The sequence below is a fragment of the Fulmarus glacialis genome, unplaced genomic scaffold (genome assembly GCF_000690835.1).
Source record: "Fulmarus glacialis isolate BGI_N327 unplaced genomic scaffold, ASM69083v1 scaffold40498, whole genome shotgun sequence".
NCBI lineage: Eukaryota > Metazoa > Chordata > Aves > Procellariiformes > Procellariidae > Fulmarus > Fulmarus glacialis.
In genome coordinates this window covers 7,390-28,896 of record NW_009229593.1, presented here as the reverse complement: position 1 = coordinate 28,896, position 21,507 = coordinate 7,390, and the positions used below count along the sequence as shown (strand labels likewise).

Genomic DNA, 21,507 nt, shown 5'->3' with positions numbered 1-21,507 from the left:
GCTGTTGGGGGAGCGTTTCTTATCTCTTGTGTCTAAGTAGTAAATAGACTTAGGTTGGGAGGAAGGTGCACCCGCTAGAAACGTGTGTCTCAAAATCTGACGGCTTGGTTTTGTTTTAATTAGGTCCGTGGTCAAAGGCTTTGAAGTAACCATGGATAAAAGAGGAGGCGTAACAGAAACTGAAAATGGTGATGCTTTCCCAGAGTTGAACAGAATTACCACAAAATATCCACATCGTTACACAAAGGTTAGCTCTCTCCCCTTTCCTCTTAAACACGTGCTTGGAGCTGTTGGTCGCAGAAGTAGAGTGGGAGGTGGAGGCTTCCGCGAGAGGGAAGCAGTAAGGTGAAGGCTGAAAACCTTTGCCTGGATTAGGATTTGCAAGATAGTATAAAATGAGCAACTTGTTAAATGTGATGTAGCTGTGCAATCCTGTCCTTGATATACTTTTGATTCCCACCACCTTATTTTAATATCTGAGCACCTCACAGCATGTGCTGGAGAGATTATGGTAGAGACTGAAGTATGTTGTTCTACCAGCTTTCTCAAGCACTTGCACTCCATAGTTCTAGCTCTACTTCAGCAATGTTCCTTTAAGAAGGTGACAAAAATGTTTCCTTACAATAGATGCCCCTTTCTTGGAACGTATAGCACACCAGATCTTATGAGGAGCTTTAACGTGTTTACTAAGATGCCTTTTGTAGTCTTAGAATTGCTCGTATTTGGCTGCTAGAAGCCTAAGCACTTATGACTCCAACCAATGCTTAGTGTTAAAACTTTAACATAGGTGCTTCTGTTTAGCTGTGATACCTAAACGTGTGCATGAGTGGAAAAACAAAAACTAAATAACTTGCAAATAAAGATTCTTTCAGTACTGCGTGAGTTTAATGTGCTGTGGGGTTTAAGGTTCAAATCTTGTTTGGGATTTTGGTACTGCTACTGAAACATGCTTTTAGAAAGAGTCTTCAATGGTGGCTGATTTTCCCGTTGCTGAAAGCTGTGGGAACAGGTGGTCATTGCTTTGTGGAAATCTATTAAGATACTTTGCAACAAATGGCCTGAAATGTGGAACAGGCTGAGACAGTGTACTGTTGCTGACTGTGTTATCTTACTTGAGGAATTCTGAACTGCTAGCTTCCTAGTAGGTTGTTTTTTTTAAAAGAAAAAAAATTATCATTGTGGCTCTGTTCTGTTGAGATAGTAGGGCTAGCTTATTTTAACTAGACATCAACAATAAACCAAGTACTTCAGAATTGGAAAAACTTACATGGGAATAGTATAGCTTTCTAATTCTCTCTAACTTCTTAGCAAAGATGTACACTTAACCTTCTAAGATGCAAAGTATACTATTTTTCAGCCCTTGTTATTCAATTAACTTGAAAGTGAAGGAGAGGAGCTGTCTTTAAACTTTTGCTGCTGGTAAAGTGGTATCTATACTTGCTCAGTCTTGCCCAACTCCTCTCAAGAGTAGTAACTGAATGCAGCTTCAAATTCAGCTTGCTTTTTTGGGCAGTATTCAGCTAGTGCTGGTGGTAACTGTACGCTGAAACTGATGTGTGTGTAGCTTCAGTTTTGTTAATTCAGTACTTTAGTTTCTGATAAGGATAAAGATGCAGAACTAGTGCCAGAAGGCATCTAGTCTTGTTTATTTCCTGGCTTCCAAGAAGTCTAAAGTCAAGAAACACCAGAAATCAATCTGTGTTAAAATAACTTGCATCATATGTTTTTTTTTACAAGTAGCATCTTAAATGTAGCTTGTTTAAGGTGCTCATGTAATCAACATCGTAAGCCATTTTCACATGATCCAGTTTCCTACTAATTAGGGATGGGAGGAACACTGTTTCAGGACATGTGCTGCTGATTTGGAGAAGGGTCTCATTTCCCTTAATAGTTTATATTCATTTACCAGTAGGGAAAAAGTTGGCTCATACTATGAATCCTTCTAAACTGTTTGAATAAACACACAGCTAAACACACTTTTCCTCCACCCACTTAAAAGTACTAGTGTGTGAATTAAACAAAAAAACCCAAAAACACACTCTGGAAGTGCCAGTGTTAATCTCCTCTATTACGAGAGTGTTATGTAGTCCAAGCTGTGTCTTTTCTAGTTCTTTGGAAGCTGTTGCTCCAAGGGTGCACAGCTAATGAGCGAAAGCCAAGAAACAATTCAAATTTTCCTCTCTTCAGTGGAAGAATTGCAATAGGGTCTGATGGAGAGTCTATGGACTCCCTCTTGTGGCCAACAGAATAGCCAATTTCAAGTCTGGTGATGGACAGTGCTGTTAATACTTGTGATATCTGCATCAGGCTATGATAGTATTACAGCACTGATGTTCCTCATAGATCAAGGTTTATTTTGGGAAGCTGTGGGCAGAGAGGCCAGTCTCCCTCCCTTTAATGGAACATTTTTTGCTGAAGACTAGTACAGGGTGATGTTTGGAGATACATATGTATGTGTGTGTGCGTATTAAGGTTTTGTCCAGCTACCAAGCTGCCATCTGGAAAGTTTCAAGTATCAAGCTCACATAGCTAATGAACTGCTTTTAATCACATGGGGATAATGATGTAAAAGCTCTAGAGGATATTGTGTTCTTGGGGAAAAAGGTAAAGAGATTTCCTTCTTCAGTTTGGTTGATGTGTGGTGTCTGCTGTTAGGATTTCTTTATCCTTCCAGCTGCCCGCTGATTTCTGCACAGTTCTGAATCAATTCAGTACAGTTGGGAGTGAACCATGTTGAAGAAAGGTAATCTAGGGAGAATAAGTAAGTTTAATTAGAAAAGTGCATCTTCACTGCAACCAAGTTAATGATCATTCAAAGCACTGATGATAACACCATTAATAATGCTTTTTAAATGTAGCAAACTACAGTGAAGCTAAAGATTGATTACTAGTCTGCCTCAAATGACTAACTGCTCAGGGGCGTGCAGTAGTAAACTAAGGACTGTATTTGAAAGCTGGTAGAAAGTGGGAAAACTGAAGTAATCATTCAGCATTGATTTGGTGTTGGGTAGAGAGGATAATTGTATAACATACATTTAGGTATCTTTGAATCGGTGGTGGTCAGAAATGGCAAGCTTGTCTGGAATTTCCAGATCTACATTAGTAACTGGTATTGTGGTAATGCTTTTTTACCTGCTGAATCTTATATAGCATTAAACATAGCAATTTTGATTCCACCTTGAGAACTTACTAGCTCCAGTATCAATGATGCCTGTCTTGCTTATAGGCTGAACTGTCCAGGGAAGTGAGTAGGTAAACATGTATGATGTGAACAGCCTTTGAAATGTTAACAAGGACTGAACCTGACCTGGTAAGGCTTAGTGCTTCAAATAAGTGTTTGCTCAGTGGCCACTGGTAGAAGAACTGAAAAATAAACTTGCTGTCTAACATCAACTTTTCACTGCAGTATTTCACAGGGAATGAAACAACATATTCGGAAACTTGGGTTGTCAAATTAAAACACTAAATTGAACAGGCAGTGTGGAATAGATATTTTTGGTCACTTGAATCTTGTCTGGGTGAGAATTGGAACCAACTTCTTGCTTTTTCTAGGAGGAACTGCTGGATATTAAAGAGCGTCCCTACTCTAAGCAAAGACCTTCTTGTCTTTCTGAAAAATATGACAGGTATTTTCTTGATTATACAAAAACATATACATTTCTTTCAAAATAAAAGTTTAAACTGTAAAAAATTCTTAGTTAAGAAGTGCACTTATGTTGATGCAAGATATACGTGCTCCAGAGTGTGATGCAAGATATATGTGCTTCAGAGTTTAGTGTATGACAGTGTTTTCAGAAGTACTAATCTACTAGGAAAGGCTTAATGCTCTAGCTGGGAATTTTGTGCTTTGAACAAAGATTATAACATGAGATTCAGCAGAAAATAACTTCACACAACACAAGTGTTGCAGACTTGCAGGAAAAACTACCAAAAATATAGGTGGCTGTATAGCATAGACTGACTAGGTCATGTTACAACAAGCTGACTTGCTCAATGGATTACTCTCCCATGTTGACAGTGTACCTCACTTAAAAACGAAGATGAGTGTGTTCTTGGCTTGTGTTTGTAAGTTTGCTGAACGGCAGTATCTTTACTATTCAGATTAATTTATTGTACAAGTAAGTATGAGATTGAGGTAAAATTTTCTGAATGCTTAAGAACTGCAGCATATGATCTACCTGAGCTATTTTTCAGTGTACCAGGCAAACTTCACCAATAACTAGTGGGACAACATGTCCATATGTTGTCCCTTTTATAATCTGATGCTGGATATTAGAATTCCTTAGTGTTACAGAAGGAATCCAGAATACTATTTATGAGGTAATAAAGTATAATAAGGCAAAGACTTAGAAGTTGGGTATGAAAGATTGCTTGTACAGATTGCTAGTCAGTGAATTCTATGTTTTTAGCAGCAGTACTATGAATTACTTTATTAGACTACAAGTAGCAAACAATCTTGCAATTTTATTTTCATAGTGATGGTGTCTGGGATCCGGAGAAGTGGCATGCATCTTTATATCCGAGTTCAGGAAGAACTTCACCAGTGGAAAGCTTTAAAAAAGATTTGGATTCAGATCGGACTTCTCTTATGCGTAGGATAGTAGGTAAGTGCGTTCTTATAGCACAAGGCTCAAAACTGAACATAGGCTGCTGGCAAAACCTTTGAGATGACACAAATCAGACTAAACAAAGTCTCTCTGAAAATTGTTTGACTGCATAGAATAAGTGTCAAGGAAGTCTTGATTGCTCAGACTATAGTCTAGTTTCTGGTATTCTGACAACTGTTATCTAAGAACAAACTTGGGTAGTAGTCAGTTATTATATCCTACTATTCTTGCTATACAATGGTAAATACATATGTAATAATTGCAGGGGGCAATTTCCCCACAATTCAAGACTGAGTACTTAGAAGGTATATAATGGGAAAGCAGGTACTTCCTAGGAGACCACAATGATTCCTCAATATCCAACTGTAAATTTAATTTTTTTTTTCCTCTGCAGTTCCTGGGGTCTCAGGTAGATTAGCTTTGCAAAAATAAATCATGGGTGTTTTCCTTCAGAAAGCTCTGGGATAGCAGCAAGGCTATGGAACAGAAGGCTATTACACAATACCTAGCTTGTATTTGCTAATACGTTAAATTCAGTGCTTCTTCTGTGGTCTTTGACTTGTAGATCCAAGAGAGCGAGTGAAAGAAGATGACTTGGATGTAGTCTTAAGTCCACAAAGGCGAAGCTTTGGAGGCGGCTGTCATGTAACTGCAGCTATTAGCTCACGTCGAGCAGGGAGCCCATTAGAAAAGGAGAATGATGGTGTCCGTGTTATTGGTGGCCGTAGGATTGGCAGTGGAAGAATTATCTCTTCTCGTAACTTTGATAAAGACCACCGGGGTGGTGAAAAGGACATACGTGATTCTAGAGATGCAAGAGACCGAGATCGTGAGAGGGACTACAAAGACAAACGCTTCAGGGTTTGTTCTTTCTGTTCCTGATTGCATATTAAATCAGAGCTTTTGGACACCTTGCACTAAAAGCAACAGGAGCAGGTTAACTGCATACAGCATTTGAGTGTTCTGAGCAAATTGTGGGCCATTTCTTCTTAGAAGTACCTTTATGATTTAAAGCATAAGCACTCAGTACTTCAAAAACTTAGTTTTCAATCCTTCTGACAGCTCAGCTCGGATGCATCTAATACTGCGTATCTTACAAACCTCTCCTGTGGTAGACTTAATAGCAAGATATTAAAAAGTCTAATAGTTCGTTCATAGTTCTTGACCTAGCAGTTGTCAGGGAGCATTGTCTTTAACCTCAGCAGATGGAAGCTTTCCATGCTTTCAGGCATTTTTAAGGAGGAAAGGGAAAAAAAAAGAGGAACCATTAGCGTACCTCTCAGGGTTCAAAACTGAGTTTATGTAGGCACTTGCAGACCAATAGCCTTCAGTGTAATAATGCAGAAACTCAGCTGTGAAGTTTTTAAAATTTAGAAGCTTACTGAGCATGCTGAGTATTTAAACGTAAAAAAAAACCAAACCCACAAAACCCAGAACTGGTGTGAAAAGCTTGTCATTTGTTTTGGAGATCAGGGAGGAATCTTATGAAACAGCATTTAATGGTTAATGTTTTTAATATCCCACTTCAGAGGGAATTTGGTGACAGCAAACGTGTCTTTGGGGAGCGAAGAAGGAATGACTCTTACACTGAAGAGGAACCTGAGTGGTTCTCTGCTGGTCCTACAAGTCAGTCTGAAACCATTGAGCTCACAGGCTTTGATGATAAAATCTTGGAGGAAGATCACAAAGGGAGAAAACGTACAAGACGACGTACAGCCTCGCTAAAAGAAGGTAATGGCAAATTTGACAAAAACTTTGCTTGTCTGCTAGTATGGCATATTGCTACATATAGAGGTGCTTGTTAGTGTAAAGAATAATGCAGTTTATCAATCTCTAATCTTAAACTTGCATAGCTTTTGGTCATCCTGAAGCACAAGACTTAAGGCCCATGATTGATCTTTCAGATTTGCAAATACCTTTAAGTGATAGAATACTATTTTTCCAAAAGAAAGGCAGGACTGAGAGGCTGGAAAAGAAACTTGTATGGATGCTGAATGAGATCAGGAATTTGTAGGCTATTAAAAGGATCTTGTCCATTTTTTATATCCTGCTGGTTGCGGAAGGCTTGGTTTAAGCTAAGCTAATGCTCTGAGGTACTTGAAATATTTTTTCTTACAGTAATACTAGCGTTAGGAACATTGATTTGGACATACAGCTGCAGTAATATAGCTTTAAGCTGAATTTGGAGGCTATCTGAATTTGTCTGCGGTCATTGGACTTCAAGTCTACCATTATTATTACCATTACAAAAGCTGTAGTATGAAGTTCTCTGAGGCAAGAAAGAAGATGACTTCTTAATGCTAGAAATTCCGCAGGTGGACAACATAAACCTGAAGAGTTCAGATTTAGTTGTATATTCACTTAACTAAAATTTAGTACAGTTTCAAGCATACTAGGTCTGTAGTTATGTCACAGCTTTTTTGCAGCACCTATGCAAGCTTGGTAAGTCTTTAATATGACACATGCTTTGCTCCTGCTGGAGGGGTAGGAGCAATATTTGTCGTATCTTGACAATATTAAGAAAACTCATGTCGAGTACCAGCTTTCAGGGAGTCTGCTCTCTGGGCCATCTAGGAAAAAAGCAGGAGCTGCCAAAGGATTCTTGATGGAAGAACACAGCAGCTGTTAACTTACTGCAACAGCTGTATCTGCATGGTGTGACATAACATCTGATGTGTTCTGTGTACTTCCTGGGTTGATCAGGATGCAGTTGTTTACACATGATTCAAGGAAATAAGAATTGCTGTTGAAGTAGATAGTCTTAATTACAGACTAGAAGCTGTGCTAGAGTTCTAGTGGGCCCTAGTTTCTGTTGTGGCAGACTGCAGCCAGCACAATATAACTGAAGTATCACATAGGTGGCTAGATTACTTTGGTCCTGTGCTTCTAATTCCTAGGCAAATGCATTGACTGTTAGGCACTATCCCTCCAGGAAATGGTCACGTTCAGTGACTCAGCAATAACTTGATTTTCTTTTTAAGGGATAGAATGCAATGGTGGAGTGGCAGAAGAGGATGAAGCGCAAACTGTCCTTGCTAATGAAACTCCAGCAGATCAAGAAGTTCCTAGAGAAGCCGTTTTACAAGAACCAGCTCCAGGAGAGTTTGACTTCAATGAGTTCTTTAATTTGGATAAAAGTGTTCCTGGCCTGGCTTCGGTGAGGTGGTGGTTTTTTTTTGGTTTTGGTTTTTTTTTTTTGTAAGACTGGCTGTATTCAGGGAAGCATTTTTGCTGCTGCTGCATTCAGCGAAAGCTAAAACTTCTTGCTTTGTGAAAGTTGCTTTATGCAGTGTGTAAGTCTAAGATGAATTTGCAGAGGTTTAGGTTTGGAGTGTTAGAATGTTGATCTTCACCAAAAGGGTTGTCACTTCACTGAAAGGGTTGTCAAGCATTGGAACAGGCTGCCCAGGGAAGTGGTTGAGTCACCATCCCTGGGGGTGTTTAAAAGACATGCAGATGTGGTGCTTAGGGACATGGTTTAGTGGTGGACTTGGCAGTGCTAGGTTAACGCTTGGACTTGATGATCTTAAAGGTCTTTTCCAACCTAAACGATTCTATGATGTTACTTCTGAAATGTTGTCCCTGGGACTGGCTCCCTCTCCAAAGAAAGTGAATGAGGAGGCAAACTAGCTGATTATTTTTTCTTTCTTTTGATCATTACTTGGAAACACAAAATCAGCATCCTGGGTGGATCTTCTTTGGAAGTATTACAGATATGTTCAGAGAAGATTCACTGTACAAACTTAGTATAGCTGAAAACAACCTTTTGCAGCTAAGGTTGGGAATTGCAGCAAATGAATATTTTGTGCAAGCTTCCTGGAAGGCAGTAAGCCTGGAGACACCTGATGAATACTGTCTCTGAGATATAGTTGTATTGTTTTCAATACTAGTAATGTGGCACTGAAAAGATGTATGTCTGAGAGGGTTTGAATCTTTATTACTTAAACCTCTGTATAGTGGTTAATTCATTATTTAGAACTATTACTGCTGGGGTGGGAAAACAAACATAGTCTACTAATTCAGTCAAAAGCATGTTTAAACAATGTTATTGATGTGACTAGTAGGTACTCTGTGTAGCCCAAGTCATATATGGGATGCTACTGATACCTAGAAGCTAGTAACAAGGCTATGGAAAAAAAGACTGACAGTTGCACCACAAGTTTCTTCCAATAGTGGATTTTTACCTCCAGCCATGATTTGATGGGGATTCTGGTACTTCTGTTGGTAGTGTACAGTTCTTGAACATCTGATCTCTAGAGGTAATAGTGGATGGTTGGTGTTCAGTGTTTTTAGTCTGAAAGCTATAACTAGTCTGTATCTTAGCATGTTTTTTTCCCTTCACCACAAGAAGGGGTAAGCAGGTCCAGCAAGTACTGACTAAGCGTGGGCCTAATTCATAAACTGATGATGTTTGTATTCTGAACTCTCTATCACTAGGAATAAAAGCTATTCTTGACTATTCTAGATGGTATAACTGATTAGTAGATAGAATTTGAATGAAAAGGCTTACTGTTGTAGAAAGGTAAATGTGTTTAAAAAAAAAAATCATATTCTGATAACAAAGAAACAAATCTGATAGTTTAGAAATGTTAATGTTTAAAAAAATAGAATCCTGACCTAGTCTTTAATGTGGAAAAGCTGCTTGCATTAAAAAAGGTTCATACAGTGGCAGTAATTCAACAAATACGTAGTGGAGAGTTTGTTCTCCCTATAGAAGATGTAGATTATGTGTCTTTAGACTTGACAATCTGACTTTCAGCATATCTACAAGATGGTGACTCCTTTCAAAAGCAGGGAATTCCCCAGTTGCAAAATATCTGCTGATGAAACTTTAGTGGGCAGATGTTATAATTTGTCACAAAAGTGAGTTTCAGGCTAGCCAGAACATATCATAATATTCTTTCTTTGTATTGGTGATATGTCTGTTACAAGTGTTATAGTAGATTTGTACATTTCCTGACATAACTGTCTTAATTATTCTGACATGTTAGATTTAAACAGTTAAAACCGAATGGATCAATAAATACTCTCTTGTTTTTGCTGTTGGAAATAGTGTTGAGTGCCCCTTGTTTCAGAGGAAACAGCTTCTCTGGCAGAAGGAGGCTATTCTTCCTTTTGTCTAAAAGTGAACGTGATGCATGGTGAAACTGCACCTGTGCATATTGAGCAGGCTTTTAACTGGATACTATCTTGCAAGATAGGAAAAGCTTTTGTTTGAGTTAAATTTTACAATGCACTGTTTTTTAAATACTTGTAATGATTAGCAAAGAAGTAAACAGTCGCTATAAACTGTAGTGACTTCTGGCAGACTAACTCTATGAAGTACAGCTTAGTGACCTCAGTTCTGCCTGGAGGGAGAAGGTGCTAGCTGCCAGTACTTTGCTGATGACACAGACTCTGTTGACTTGAAGAATGCAACCCTCTTAGTCCCAGAATGGTTCAGCATGTGAAGTGCAAGCAAGTAGCTCTTACCTACTGTCCTTCTCCCCCAGCCCTTGTGGGATGCTTGCAAGTCAGGGAGTAGTCTTTGCACTTCATTCCAGGCACTGTCCTTGGCCAGTGCTGGAACTGGATTGAATCATGGTTGCAGAAAATCCAATGGATCAGAGTACTCCTCCTGTGCAGTGATAGGGACCAGCCTTGAGCCATCTGGCTGTCAGAATTACTAGTTGTTATAATTTGTTTTAATTCGTGTGGCAAATGCTTCTCAATTTTTTTTGCACATCCACTTTAAAATGGTGTAGTTAATGGTCTTTGGGTGCTCTGATTATGCTGTTTCAGTTATAGTTTTACTCTGAACAAATATTCGCTATAAATAAAAGATGTATGATGGGTTATGCTAACTGACTACGCAAATGCTGGATATTGGAAGGGAAAAAAAGCAGTTCAAAGCTTCTAAACTCTGGGAGCAGCATCTAGTTGTCTGTAGCAGAAGAATCTTGGTTGCACAGTAAAGCTTCTCAAAGGTGTTGCTGATCTTGCTTCTGTTAAGATTATCTATTTTTCCCCCTCCCCCCCATAATCTAGATGATAGAGGATGTGCTGGGGGAAGGTTCGGTGTCTGCCAGCAGTTTGTTTTCTAATCCTAGTCGTTCTGGAAGTCGGTCAAGCAGCTTGAGATCTACACCACATGAGGAACTGGAGAGGCTAGCAGGTAAGACTATAGGACAATATAGGGTCAGATACCCTCCTTCCATATTCCTTCCTATTCATTCAATAAGAACATGGCAGATAAAGTTTTAGTATAGTGAATTCTCCCACAGTTTAAGCACTTGACCTTCTTTTGGAAGCTCTTAGAGTAAGCAGCTATAAGTTCTTTTTTTTATAAATGTTCTTGTCATGCTCCTGATGACTTTCCAGCTGATCCTGGGCAAGGGGTGTGAGGCATAATTTTTCAGTGACGTATTGAAGTTGGTTACCAGTGTATGTTCATCTTGAGACATTGGGTTGGTAAACTGATGTCGCAGTGCTCCTGGTTTTGCTGTTTCAGGTCTAGAGCAAGCCATTCTCTCCCCTGGCCAGAACTCTGGAAACTACTTTGCTCCCATTCCATTGGAAGACCACTCTGAAAACAAAGTGGACATCCTAGAAATGCTACAGAAAGCCAAAGTGGACTTAAAACCTCTTCTCTCAAGTCTTTCAGCCAACAAGGAAAAGCTTAGAGAGAGCAGTAAGTGCCTCTTCAGATATTGTCGAGTTCTTGCGATGCAGTATCTCAAGGCAAGAGGCTTGGTATTCTGGAAACATCAACTGCCAGGTCCAGGAGTAAGAAGTATTGTAGGTTTACTTACACTACTGAAAACCCAATATTCAACAGGTCTCAGTTGTGTCAATATCATCACTGATTCTTTTCATCCTAATCACAGGATGACATCAGGACTCTATCAGACTGCTTTACTGGCCAGTAATAATCATAAGTTAAGATGATACAAATCTTGATCTGAGTTTCCAGCTTTGTCTATGGCATTTACAGACTTTTTTCATACCGGAGACTGATAATGTCAGCTCTGAAACTGTGTGGCATTTAAACTCTGGCTTTACCAAACTTAAAATGTAGGTCATTCTTGCAAGCATCTATAATGGATCACATTGATCCATTAAGTATCAGTATCTAAAAAGATGAACAGTGGCTTGAGGATGTCAATTTTTTCAAGTGCATACTGTGAACTTGAACTTCTCAAGACTGTTGCTAGCACTTGAAGCACAGCGGTCTGTGCTCACTGTTCAGTGCACTAATTAAATAATTAACATAGAGCTACAACATAGGAACAGATTTGTCTTAGTTACGTTAACTTGGCCAGAATCACAGGATTCCAGGGAACTTAGTCTGTTAGAATTCACTTTTGCTAGCATCAGCTGTTCTAAACAGAGTTCAGGGCTGACTTTAAACTTAATGTTCAAGGGCATGTCCAAGTCAGAGATTTGCATGTTTGGGCCCATAGCATGCACGGATGCATGTGTTCTTTGAAATCTCAAGGTCTAATTCCAAATTGATTTCTCTTTGGCAGGCAGCATGTATTGCCATGTAAACTGGACTGAACAAAAAGTAATGCTAGTCTGTGATTTGTGTGAAGTGGCTAGGAAGGAAAGCATCCAAGCACTGCAAATATTCTTAAGCATCCAGTCTGGGAGTAAGGAGTGTCAGCTAAGATGTGGAGAACTTTTTCTTAATTTGACTTAAATAGAACTACAAGTCTTTTCTGTGTTCTGCATAGTCTGACTTTCCTACTAAAAGCTTTTTAAACATTGATCCTCACAAACCAAGGATGAAGGAACAAAAAATTGTGGGGAAGCTTCCATTCACTAAAAAGTACCTGATGTAGGTTCTGTATTCCCATAAAATGCTGTACAGTTCTTCAAGTGTTGTGGAGTCAATTCCTCTCCACCAACATCATATTTTTCCTCATGTTCCATACTGCATGTCTGCATCATTGTTTCTTTTCTCTGCCTTCTTGCCAAATTTCCAGTAAATCTTATTTCTTTAGGCCAACATCTGCTACAGCAACCCATGGCATGCTCCTATCTCTTCTTCCTTTTCTCTTAAGGTGTCATACCTTGCGATGTGTGTTAGCTGGTCCATAAAGCATGTCTAGCCTTGATGTCGGGCACTGATAGATATTTATATATGCACGCAGGAAAAAAGTACAGTTTAATAATATTTTTACCTTATTCTGGTTATGCCAGTGAAATTTTTCTATAGTGGCTTTAATTTCTGAGCAAAAAAAATCTCCTTCAAACTTAATGCACGCCAAACTAAGTGTGTAATTGAGTCTCCAAAGTATTTAAATTTTCCAGGCATGTATTCTTTCTACTTACGATAGACAATTTGACATCGCTTACACTGTGGCTGTAAGACCATCTGGTCTCCTGGAGTATAAGATAAATGGAACTTTCCTAATTGAAAAAGAGCAAACTCAGTTGTCAGATGAATATTCTCTATTAAAAGCAGGTGAAGGCGTAAAATGGAGTGAAGACATGTCTTGCAGGATAAATGAAAGCTAATGAGAACTTACCAGTTGAAACCTAAACAGGTTCTTGTGGAGTCTTACAATACTCCTAATTTAAATATTAGAATATCAGTCTAAACACAGGTCAGACATGGTTTGACAGCTAGTATGAATATCAAGATAAGTTTTTGGCTGTCCTTTTCAAACAACTTGTATTCAACACCTGCACAGGAATTATTAGCTCACTTGTAAACAGAGAACCATGGTTTACCAGTATTTCTCCTGTATTTCTCAGCACATTCAGGAGTTGTACTTTCAGTGGAAGAAGTTGAAGCTGGGCTAAAAGGCCTGAAAGTGGATCAGGAGGGAAAAATTGCTACTCCATTTATGGCTGAGCAAATGGAGGAAGCATTGAATGTCGCTGGCTCCAGACAGATCAAGAAAGATGGAGATATGACTGCATTTAACAAACTAGTCAGCAGTATGAAAGCAAGCGGGACTCTGCCTTCACAGCCCAAAGTCAATGTAAGTAGCAGACACCTGGCTCTTCTGAACTGGATCTGTGCTAAGACATGTGTTACGAACTGGAAACCCCTTATACGACCCTTCTGATAACATGTGAGCCTTGACTGGATACAGTAGCATGATACTAAATATAGACTTACTTTCCCCTCTAAGCAACAATATTCTAAATGTAAGGGAGGTGCTTTTGTCACTTTTCCCTAGCCAAAGTAACTGAAAGTGGGGCTGCTTTTAGTTCAGAGTTCATAGGGTTGATTTCACGTTAAGTTTCTGAAAGCTCCAGAATTCTAATACTACGTGAGAAGTCTAATAATAGTCACCTTGGAAGTGGACCTATGTGAATATCTAGAATTGATTAATATCTGGACTTGATGACTATAAATACTTGCCCCAAAAAAGATCCTGTATGATGAAAAGGCTTGAATCTTCTACTATAGAGGACATTTTGATTAGTGTCTAAGATTCTCCTACACTTGAACTCATCCTGTCTGAACCTTATTTAATAAAAACAAATACATCTGTGGAAAACGTACTGTCTACATGACAGATATCATCAGTCCACTCTTCATGGAGAACTTGCTAGTGTTAGTTTAATGGTTGCCTCAGTGCTGCTATTAAAAGGCATCTCTGTTAAAATGCTTGTAGTAAGGGTACAATTAACACTTATCTGAAGCTCAGATGTCTTGCTTTAGTGACCTTTGTTTTGATAGAGATATGTCAGTGCATGGTCTACTGTTTTAAACTTGGCTTTTAAAATTATTTGCACTAAGATAAAACTAAACTGAATACTTATTAGCTGAAAGATTAATATTAAACAACAGATAATACTAAGCTTTAGATTGGGAGAGATTGTAGCATGAAATTTCATCCTGACACTAACTGCCTGAACAGTATGCTTGACCCAGAAGCTATTAATAACTACTTCCGGCACAGTAAAATGCTTCTAACAACTGAGTAAGTCTAAAGCATCTGTTTTTCCTGCCAAACTCTACCCAAGGACTTTTAGCCTTATCCCACTTCACTAAAAGATAGTGAAGAATGTAAATTTGGCTTGCAAGAAATTTGCAGACTGATTTCACGCTTAAATCAAGACTTTCATTTCTGGCTGTCCCTTTACATTGACGTGTAATTGTGATGCATAGGAGAACATCTTAAATAATTTCTCTAATATACGAACACTTTTCAGTTTGTGCATAATTTCAGTTGACCACTTGGCCCAATGTTTCATCTCCAGTTTACACAATTATATAAATTCATATATCTTAAACTTGAATAAGGCACATTGAACTACCTATATGCAATCTAGCACTAGGCATTTTTTTAGCTAGGGAAGATCTGTGAGCCAGCTCAGCCCTTGGCTTTGCTGGAATTTTATTTGGCTGATGCATAAACTATAGTTCTAACAGAACAGCTGAAATTATTTCTGTCACTGAGACAAATGTGGCTTGTCTCTTAATGAGTCTTAGTCTTGTTGTATCTACATCTAATTTGTAATGTTTTCATTTTCTTAGCAGAGCCTTGAGAGCCACTTAATGTCACCTCCAGAGATGCCAGGCCAGCCTCTATCAAAGAATATTCTGCAGGTACTTTTTATTGGTGGGGGAAAGTACTTAAAAGGGCATCCCCAATAGGAAAACAAAAATTGTTTGACAATAAGACTTTTAAGGCAATTATGAGATCAGTAGACATGACTCCCTATAGAGGAAAGAGAATTAGTCACTAGTTGAGTTTACTTAGAAATTTGTCTTGTCGTGCTATTTCCCATGATTACAACTTGAAAATGAAAAGCCTGGCTAAGTGCCTGATTCTAAGGGCAATCCAAAATCGGTGTATCTAGTTGCACAAGTCCACCTTGTCTCTTTAACTTGCTATAAATAGCGTAGCCTGTAGTGTAGTAAAATGAGCTCACTTGTATAAATTGATCATATTCTGAACATTCTTTCGTTACTTATTCTTAGGAACTTCTTGGTCCACCCATTACCAGACCTGCTTCATCAAATGTCTTAAGTGGCCTGATAGGTGGTTTGGAACCTACGGCCTCTTTACTGACACAAAGAGCACCTTCTCCCCCCATTCCACCTGTGTTTCCAACTCGAGCTGCCTCTGCAGATTACCTGCGTCATAGAATATCTTCACCCATTGGTGAGACTGGTTGCAAAACAGTTTTTTATTACTTGAGTTTGTTTTAAAGAATGCTTTACGGGACAATAAAAACTTCCTGGCTCTTGGAGGGCAGCTAGGTCAGCGTCTGCCTCTTGAGTGCAAGATGCCTTTTTTTACTTACTAGTCTCTAACGTTAAATTAATCTCCAAAAAATGTAGATGTCTGTGACAGATCAACTAGACCTCACAGTAAATTCTGGTGTGGAGTAATGTGCTCAGCTACTGTGGAAGAAGCCAATTTTCAGGGACTACTTGGCCATTTGTATTGCAAAACACTACCAGTAGCCTCCCTGTAGCTCTCCAGCCTAGAGATAAGGAAGAGACATAGCTCTGTGTAGACTTAAGGGATGGGCTGGGAGTCTTCACAAGGAATCCTTAATTCATGTAGAATTGTTTAACTTAGGGATGTATATTGTATATATTGAAAGAAACTGTTAGTCCTTTTAAATACAACTGTTGAATGTTCTTTAGGTTTTGGACAAGGTTCTCAGCAATTGCTTGGTGATCCATTTCCAGGTGTAAGGAAGCCCATGAGTCCAGTTGCTGCACAGGTTAGATTAAATGCTTTTTGCTTAATGTGTATTCATCTCTTTTTATATTGTGTGGTCTAGAACTAACTGGTGAAACACATACTTAGCTGTTGCATTCAGATGTCTATACCTAATTAAGTTCACTCTGAGTGTGAGGATGCAAAGTCTAATTTAGTACAGTCTCAAAATGTCATTGCAATTGGACCTGTCTTAGAGTACCTTAAGTACAAGATTTTTTGAAGCTTCTGTTGTCTGACAATAAAACAGATGGCTGTTGGTGGGCAGACACTTTGTGAAGACATCAGTAGCTATAGCAGTAAATCTTCAGTATCTTAAAAAAATAAAAATACCCAACCAAATACAAGCTTTGATTTGTGTGTTTTTTATACAACTCTACTTCAGATGAGTCCCTTGGAAATACAGCAAGCTGCGTTAGAGGGACTAGCATTACCACACGACTTAGCCATACAGGCAGCAAACTTCTACCAGCATGGCTTTGGTAAACCACAAATAGACAAAAGCAGAGATGGCTACAGAAACAGGTGAGTATCTGACTGCAAAATTTAAGGGTTACACTGTCAACTGATGTATTTTCTTTCACTAGATACTAGTACTAATGACTGAAGCTTGTATTGGTTCTTGGCAATCCTGCCTTACATTCTGTGCCAAGAGTAGAGCTGCTTCTTTCTAACTTCCTGTCCGTTAACAGGCAGCAGCGAGTGACTAAATCACCTGCACCAGGACACAGAGGGAATGCATCTTCTCCAGCCCCTACAGCATCCATTACTAGCATGGTCAGTACCTAATGTATAATGACTGTAGGAAAAGCTGTAAAAGTATCTGCCGTGACTAGATTATAGCAATTGTAATTGATGGGCAAAGGGAGGCCGTAGAGGAGTTAATCATATTCACATTACATCGGTGGCCACATCATACAAGAATGAATTACAGTTCACACTTAACTGAATGTCTTCACTTTGAAAAACAGCCTTTTCTGACCACTGTCTTATCTAAAACTGAAGAAGCACCAGTAATATTACCTTGACCTGGTCTTCTGAAACCAAAGGAAGATAACTATGAAAACCCAGGCCCTCATATTTTGGTACTTAAGTTTCTGAAAGCCATTAACCACTTCAGAGAACACTGGTGTTCAGGTATGAAGTGACTAACCTAAGTGTCTGTAGGTTGAAATAGTACCTAGAAGCTTCAGGGTCACTTTGAAAATAAATAAAATCTCAAAGCCAAGCTGTTGTCTCACTGCCTTCAGTACTATGTAGAATGTTGCTTTGATCTAAATTTTCCAATTAATCAGTCAAGTACTTGCTTGCAGCTCAGGACTAACACAGACTATCAGCTGCTAAATCAAACAAGTACTTTTGTTCATATACCAACTGAGTGGCTTCCACAGATGCTGTGTAACTTTGGGGGAAAAACACAAATGAAGCAATAGTTTTCTGGAGATCCATCAGCCCTGAGTTAATACAGATAAGGCAGCTCTGTAAGAACTCCTGTTGAGCTGCTGTTCTGAACCAATAGCAAAGAGGAAACAGCTGTCATTTAAAATACAGCTTATCTATTTGGTTTCAAGCCTGTTAAGGTCCATTTAACTTTGAGAACACCTGCTGGTTTTAATAAAAGTATTGGACTTCTGCAAAAGCTAAAGAAGTGCTTAAACTATAGAATAAAACTATGAAATGAGGTGAAGTAAAATCATGGGCACGCAGTGGCTGATTCAAAAGAGCTTTAAATGGAAAGGACGTGCTAGAATTGGTGTCCACCCACAGCTAAGATAGTGTGGCCTAGATAATGAGCACTGAGTAAGGCATTGCTTCTTTCTATGTTCTCTGCAGCTGTCTCCTTCCTTTACACCTACCTCAGTGATTCGCAAGATGTATGAGAGCAAGGAAAAAAGCAAAGAGGATCCAGTTTCTGGGAAAATGAAAGTCAGTGATGGTAAAGATGAAAATCAGAGGCCAAATGAAGGTATTGTAATGGCTTTAAAATAACACACACAAGAGATTTGGAATAGAATCAAAGAGCTTCAGCACACAATATGCCCAGGCTAACTTTAGACGTTCCTGATTCATGGAGATGAGGAGGATGTAGAAATGAGCCTATAATAAGAGGAAGGGTTAGAGCTATGGAGGGGATACACTTCCAAGTGCAGTCTTTCAGCACTGTTGGGTTTAAATCAATTTTTTCTTACCTGTCAGTTTGTGAGCAATAGTGACACTAAGAGGCCTGGTACAAAACTGTTTCTTTGCAACTGGTCGTGATGATCAAGCATATTAATAATGCTTCCATATCTCTCTACACCAGTAATTGAATACAAACAACTTATAGCGCTCTCGAGACATCTTAACTGAACAATCAAAGCCGAGACCAATTAAACTCTTTTAAGTGTAGCAGATCAAGGAAGCATTTTGTCACCCTAACTGATATAAGTGGCTATTAAAAGGAAATGCTTGATACTGATTGCCTGACCCAGTAAGACTAACATGCCTAATTGCCATGACGTTGTACTTCAGTACTGGTAACTACAGAGGTAGCTTGCAGTTCCTATTATACAGTTGACTTTTTTCCTTTTACCACTCCAACTATTACCATTACCTCAACTGGTAGCAGACGATGCTAAGATATTTTAGGCCTTGTCTAACTCTCTATGGCCTGTGGAAGCAGCTGCTTGAGGTGCTTTAGTGCTCCAAATCTTGCTAAGCAGATATCGGACATAGAAGGCTGCTGCTAACCCCCAGACGCATCTAAACTGAAAAACCACTTTGTGCTAGCTTTCTGGCATGACTCCAAATTATAATCATGTCTAGGGAGTATCCCTTGTACCTCCTGTCTCCTTTGGGACTGACTCATTTGTGCTGCCAGTTCAGAATTTCTAAGAAAGAGGAAAAATAAGAATTAAAGGTGGAGTTATTGCTGATTCTGTCCTAATTTAAGCTTGCTGTCAAGAGCTTTCTGTGGAACATATTCCTTCTCGTTACTGTTTTGAAGTAATTTGGCCAAAAGCATCCAGGACAGACAGATGCTTACCATTAAATACATATGACTAAAGTTCAGCTAGTCCTGGAATCCAGCTATCAAATTAGCTTTAATTTTCATTAGATGTCATCTCTAGCTGTGGACTATAATAGTTGTATTCAATTCTAGCTACAGATAACCTACTGTCTAGTTCTGTGGAGAATGCAGATCAAGAAACTTTGCCCACCTTAGGTACCAAACTACCTGCACTGCAACGCTCTGCATGTTCCACACCTCTTACCCAAGCAAATCGTTGCACCAAAGAGCAAGACTACAGGCCTAAATCAACTGGTAGAAAGACTCCTACAATGGCCTCCCCAGTACCAGGAGGCCCTTTTCTTCGTCCTGTTCATCAAGTACCCCTTGTTCCCCATGTACCAATTGTACGACCTGCTCATCAACTGCATCCAGGATTGGTCCAGAGAATGTTGGCACAGGGGGTTCATCCACAACATCTTCCTCTACTGCAAGCAGGTAATCCATACTTGTTTTCCCTTAAGTTAATGCGTGTTCGCTCTAAGGCTGACTTTGTTAGGAACAGCACAAACTGATACTCATTACTAGTAATGTTTATTACATCAAAACTTAGCAGGCAATAAATTCCAACCTATCTAAATACATAAACGTTTGTTTTGCTTTAAGTTCCTTATGCTTATTAGGTAAGAAGTTTCCTCACTCTTGTCCAATAGGTATGCTTCCTCCTGGAGTGGACCTGTCTCACTTGCAGGGAATATCTGCTCCCATCCTTGGCCAACCTTTTTATCCATTACCAACAGCCAGCCATCACATCTTAAATCCACGCTCTGGGACACCTTTGCAGCTAGCGATGATGCAACAGCAACTACAACGATCAGGTAGGCTAAAACATAAAACAGGAGTGTGAGTTTTAGAACACTGACTAGCCTGCCCCAGGTACTATTCTTGTTGGCCTGTTTCAGTATACTGTGCTAACAGGAAGCTACTTTGGTAATTCAGATGTTCATAATCACTAATCTTGTGTGGGTGTCAGAGCAGTTTTAGCCACTGCAGGCACTCTCTCATGCCAGAAGAAAGTCCAAGTGAAGCATTCAGTTTCAAGATAAATGTTGCTATTGACAGATCTGCCCCTTGCAGCATGAGTGCAGTCTTTCCTTCCTTGCTGGGCGAGAGGCCACCTGCCTATCTCAAATGAAATGCTATTTGCTGCTGGTCTTCCAGTTAGAACCTGCATGATACAGTGTCTGGAACTGGCAGTGTCAGGCAGTTTATGGGAGTACTAACAAGAGAATATATGTGTGGGGTGTGGATTTCCCAAGGCTAATAGGGTGAGTAAAAGCCGCATTCAGCTCACATGCCTTATTAGATGATTGCTCTGGGCAAATCTCAGTGTCGGGTGAACGTACTACTCCACCTCTAATAGCTTTACATTTCACAGGCACTGGAGCACAGGGATCACCCGCTGGTGCACAAACAACCCCTCAGAATGTGCTGTCTCGGACTGGATTATCTCATGGGCACACACAGCTTGACCATCGCCCCAGCCAGAGAAGTGGTTCTCCCATTGGCCTTGCAAAATGGTTTGGTTCAGATGTCTTGCAGCAGCCTCTCCCTTCCATGCCATCCAAAGTCATCAGTGTAGATGAACTGGAATACCGGCAGTGAACAGTGACCACTGGGTGGGACACTTGTGATTCTTTAGACTGGATAAAAACGTCCATAGTCAGGACTTCACCTCTGTTTGGTTTTTGGGGCTTTTATTTTTAGCACTCTGTGCAAAATTTCTTTTTGAGAGACTAAAGCACATGGCACCTGTCCTGGTCTCATGTCTGCATCAAGACTAAAGGATCCATTATGGCTTGAATAGTGAAGCCTGAAGAAATTTAGATGCAAGACAAAGCCAGTTTAATCCTGGAAGTGTCTATTTTTTGTTTTTGTAAGATATGTGAATGAAGTGCTGATATTCTCTAGTGTAGAGGTAGCAGCTATGGATTCCTCCTGCAGAAAACTAAATGTATAGACCCTTGTGTACAGACTTGTGTATAAACAATCTTTTGTATATATACACATAGAATAGCCTTTTTGAATCTATACAGCTGTACATAAGAGTAGCTGATAACAGCTGAGCTTTAGTTGTGCCTATGGTTTGGATCTTTCTCCATTGTACATGTGGGACTTTGTTTAAGATTAAAGTTGCGTCTCCTAAGTGTGAGTGAACAGGATAAAGTTGCTT

The 21,507-nt window shown here is 39.4% G+C and overlaps 1 protein-coding gene across 2 annotated transcripts; it reads left to right on the top strand.

Moving 5' to 3' along the window:
- The first annotated feature begins 128 nt into the window (after positions 1–128).
- EIF4ENIF1 (eukaryotic translation initiation factor 4E nuclear import factor 1) lies at positions 129–20,939 on the top strand. Of its 2 annotated transcripts, XM_009583910.1 has the most exons (18): positions 129–247; positions 3,553–3,626; positions 4,477–4,604; positions 5,173–5,468; positions 6,137–6,338; positions 7,589–7,764; positions 10,635–10,761; positions 11,098–11,277; positions 13,350–13,579; positions 15,088–15,159; positions 15,535–15,718; positions 16,210–16,289; positions 16,671–16,810; positions 16,978–17,062; positions 18,119–18,251; positions 19,434–19,772; positions 19,988–20,152; positions 20,698–20,939. In XM_009583910.1, the coding sequence occupies exons 1-18, from the start codon at positions 152–154 to the stop codon at positions 20,937–20,939; spliced, it is 2,949 nt and encodes a 982-aa protein (XP_009582205.1). In that variant the 5' UTR covers positions 129–151. The 2 variants fall into 2 exon arrangements, with proteins under 2 accessions (XP_009582205.1, XP_009582206.1); XM_009583911.1 differs by lacking the exons at positions 5,173–5,468; positions 6,137–6,338 and having other exon boundaries at positions 152–247; positions 13,350–13,543.
- Positions 20,940–21,507: the final 568 nt, after the last annotated feature.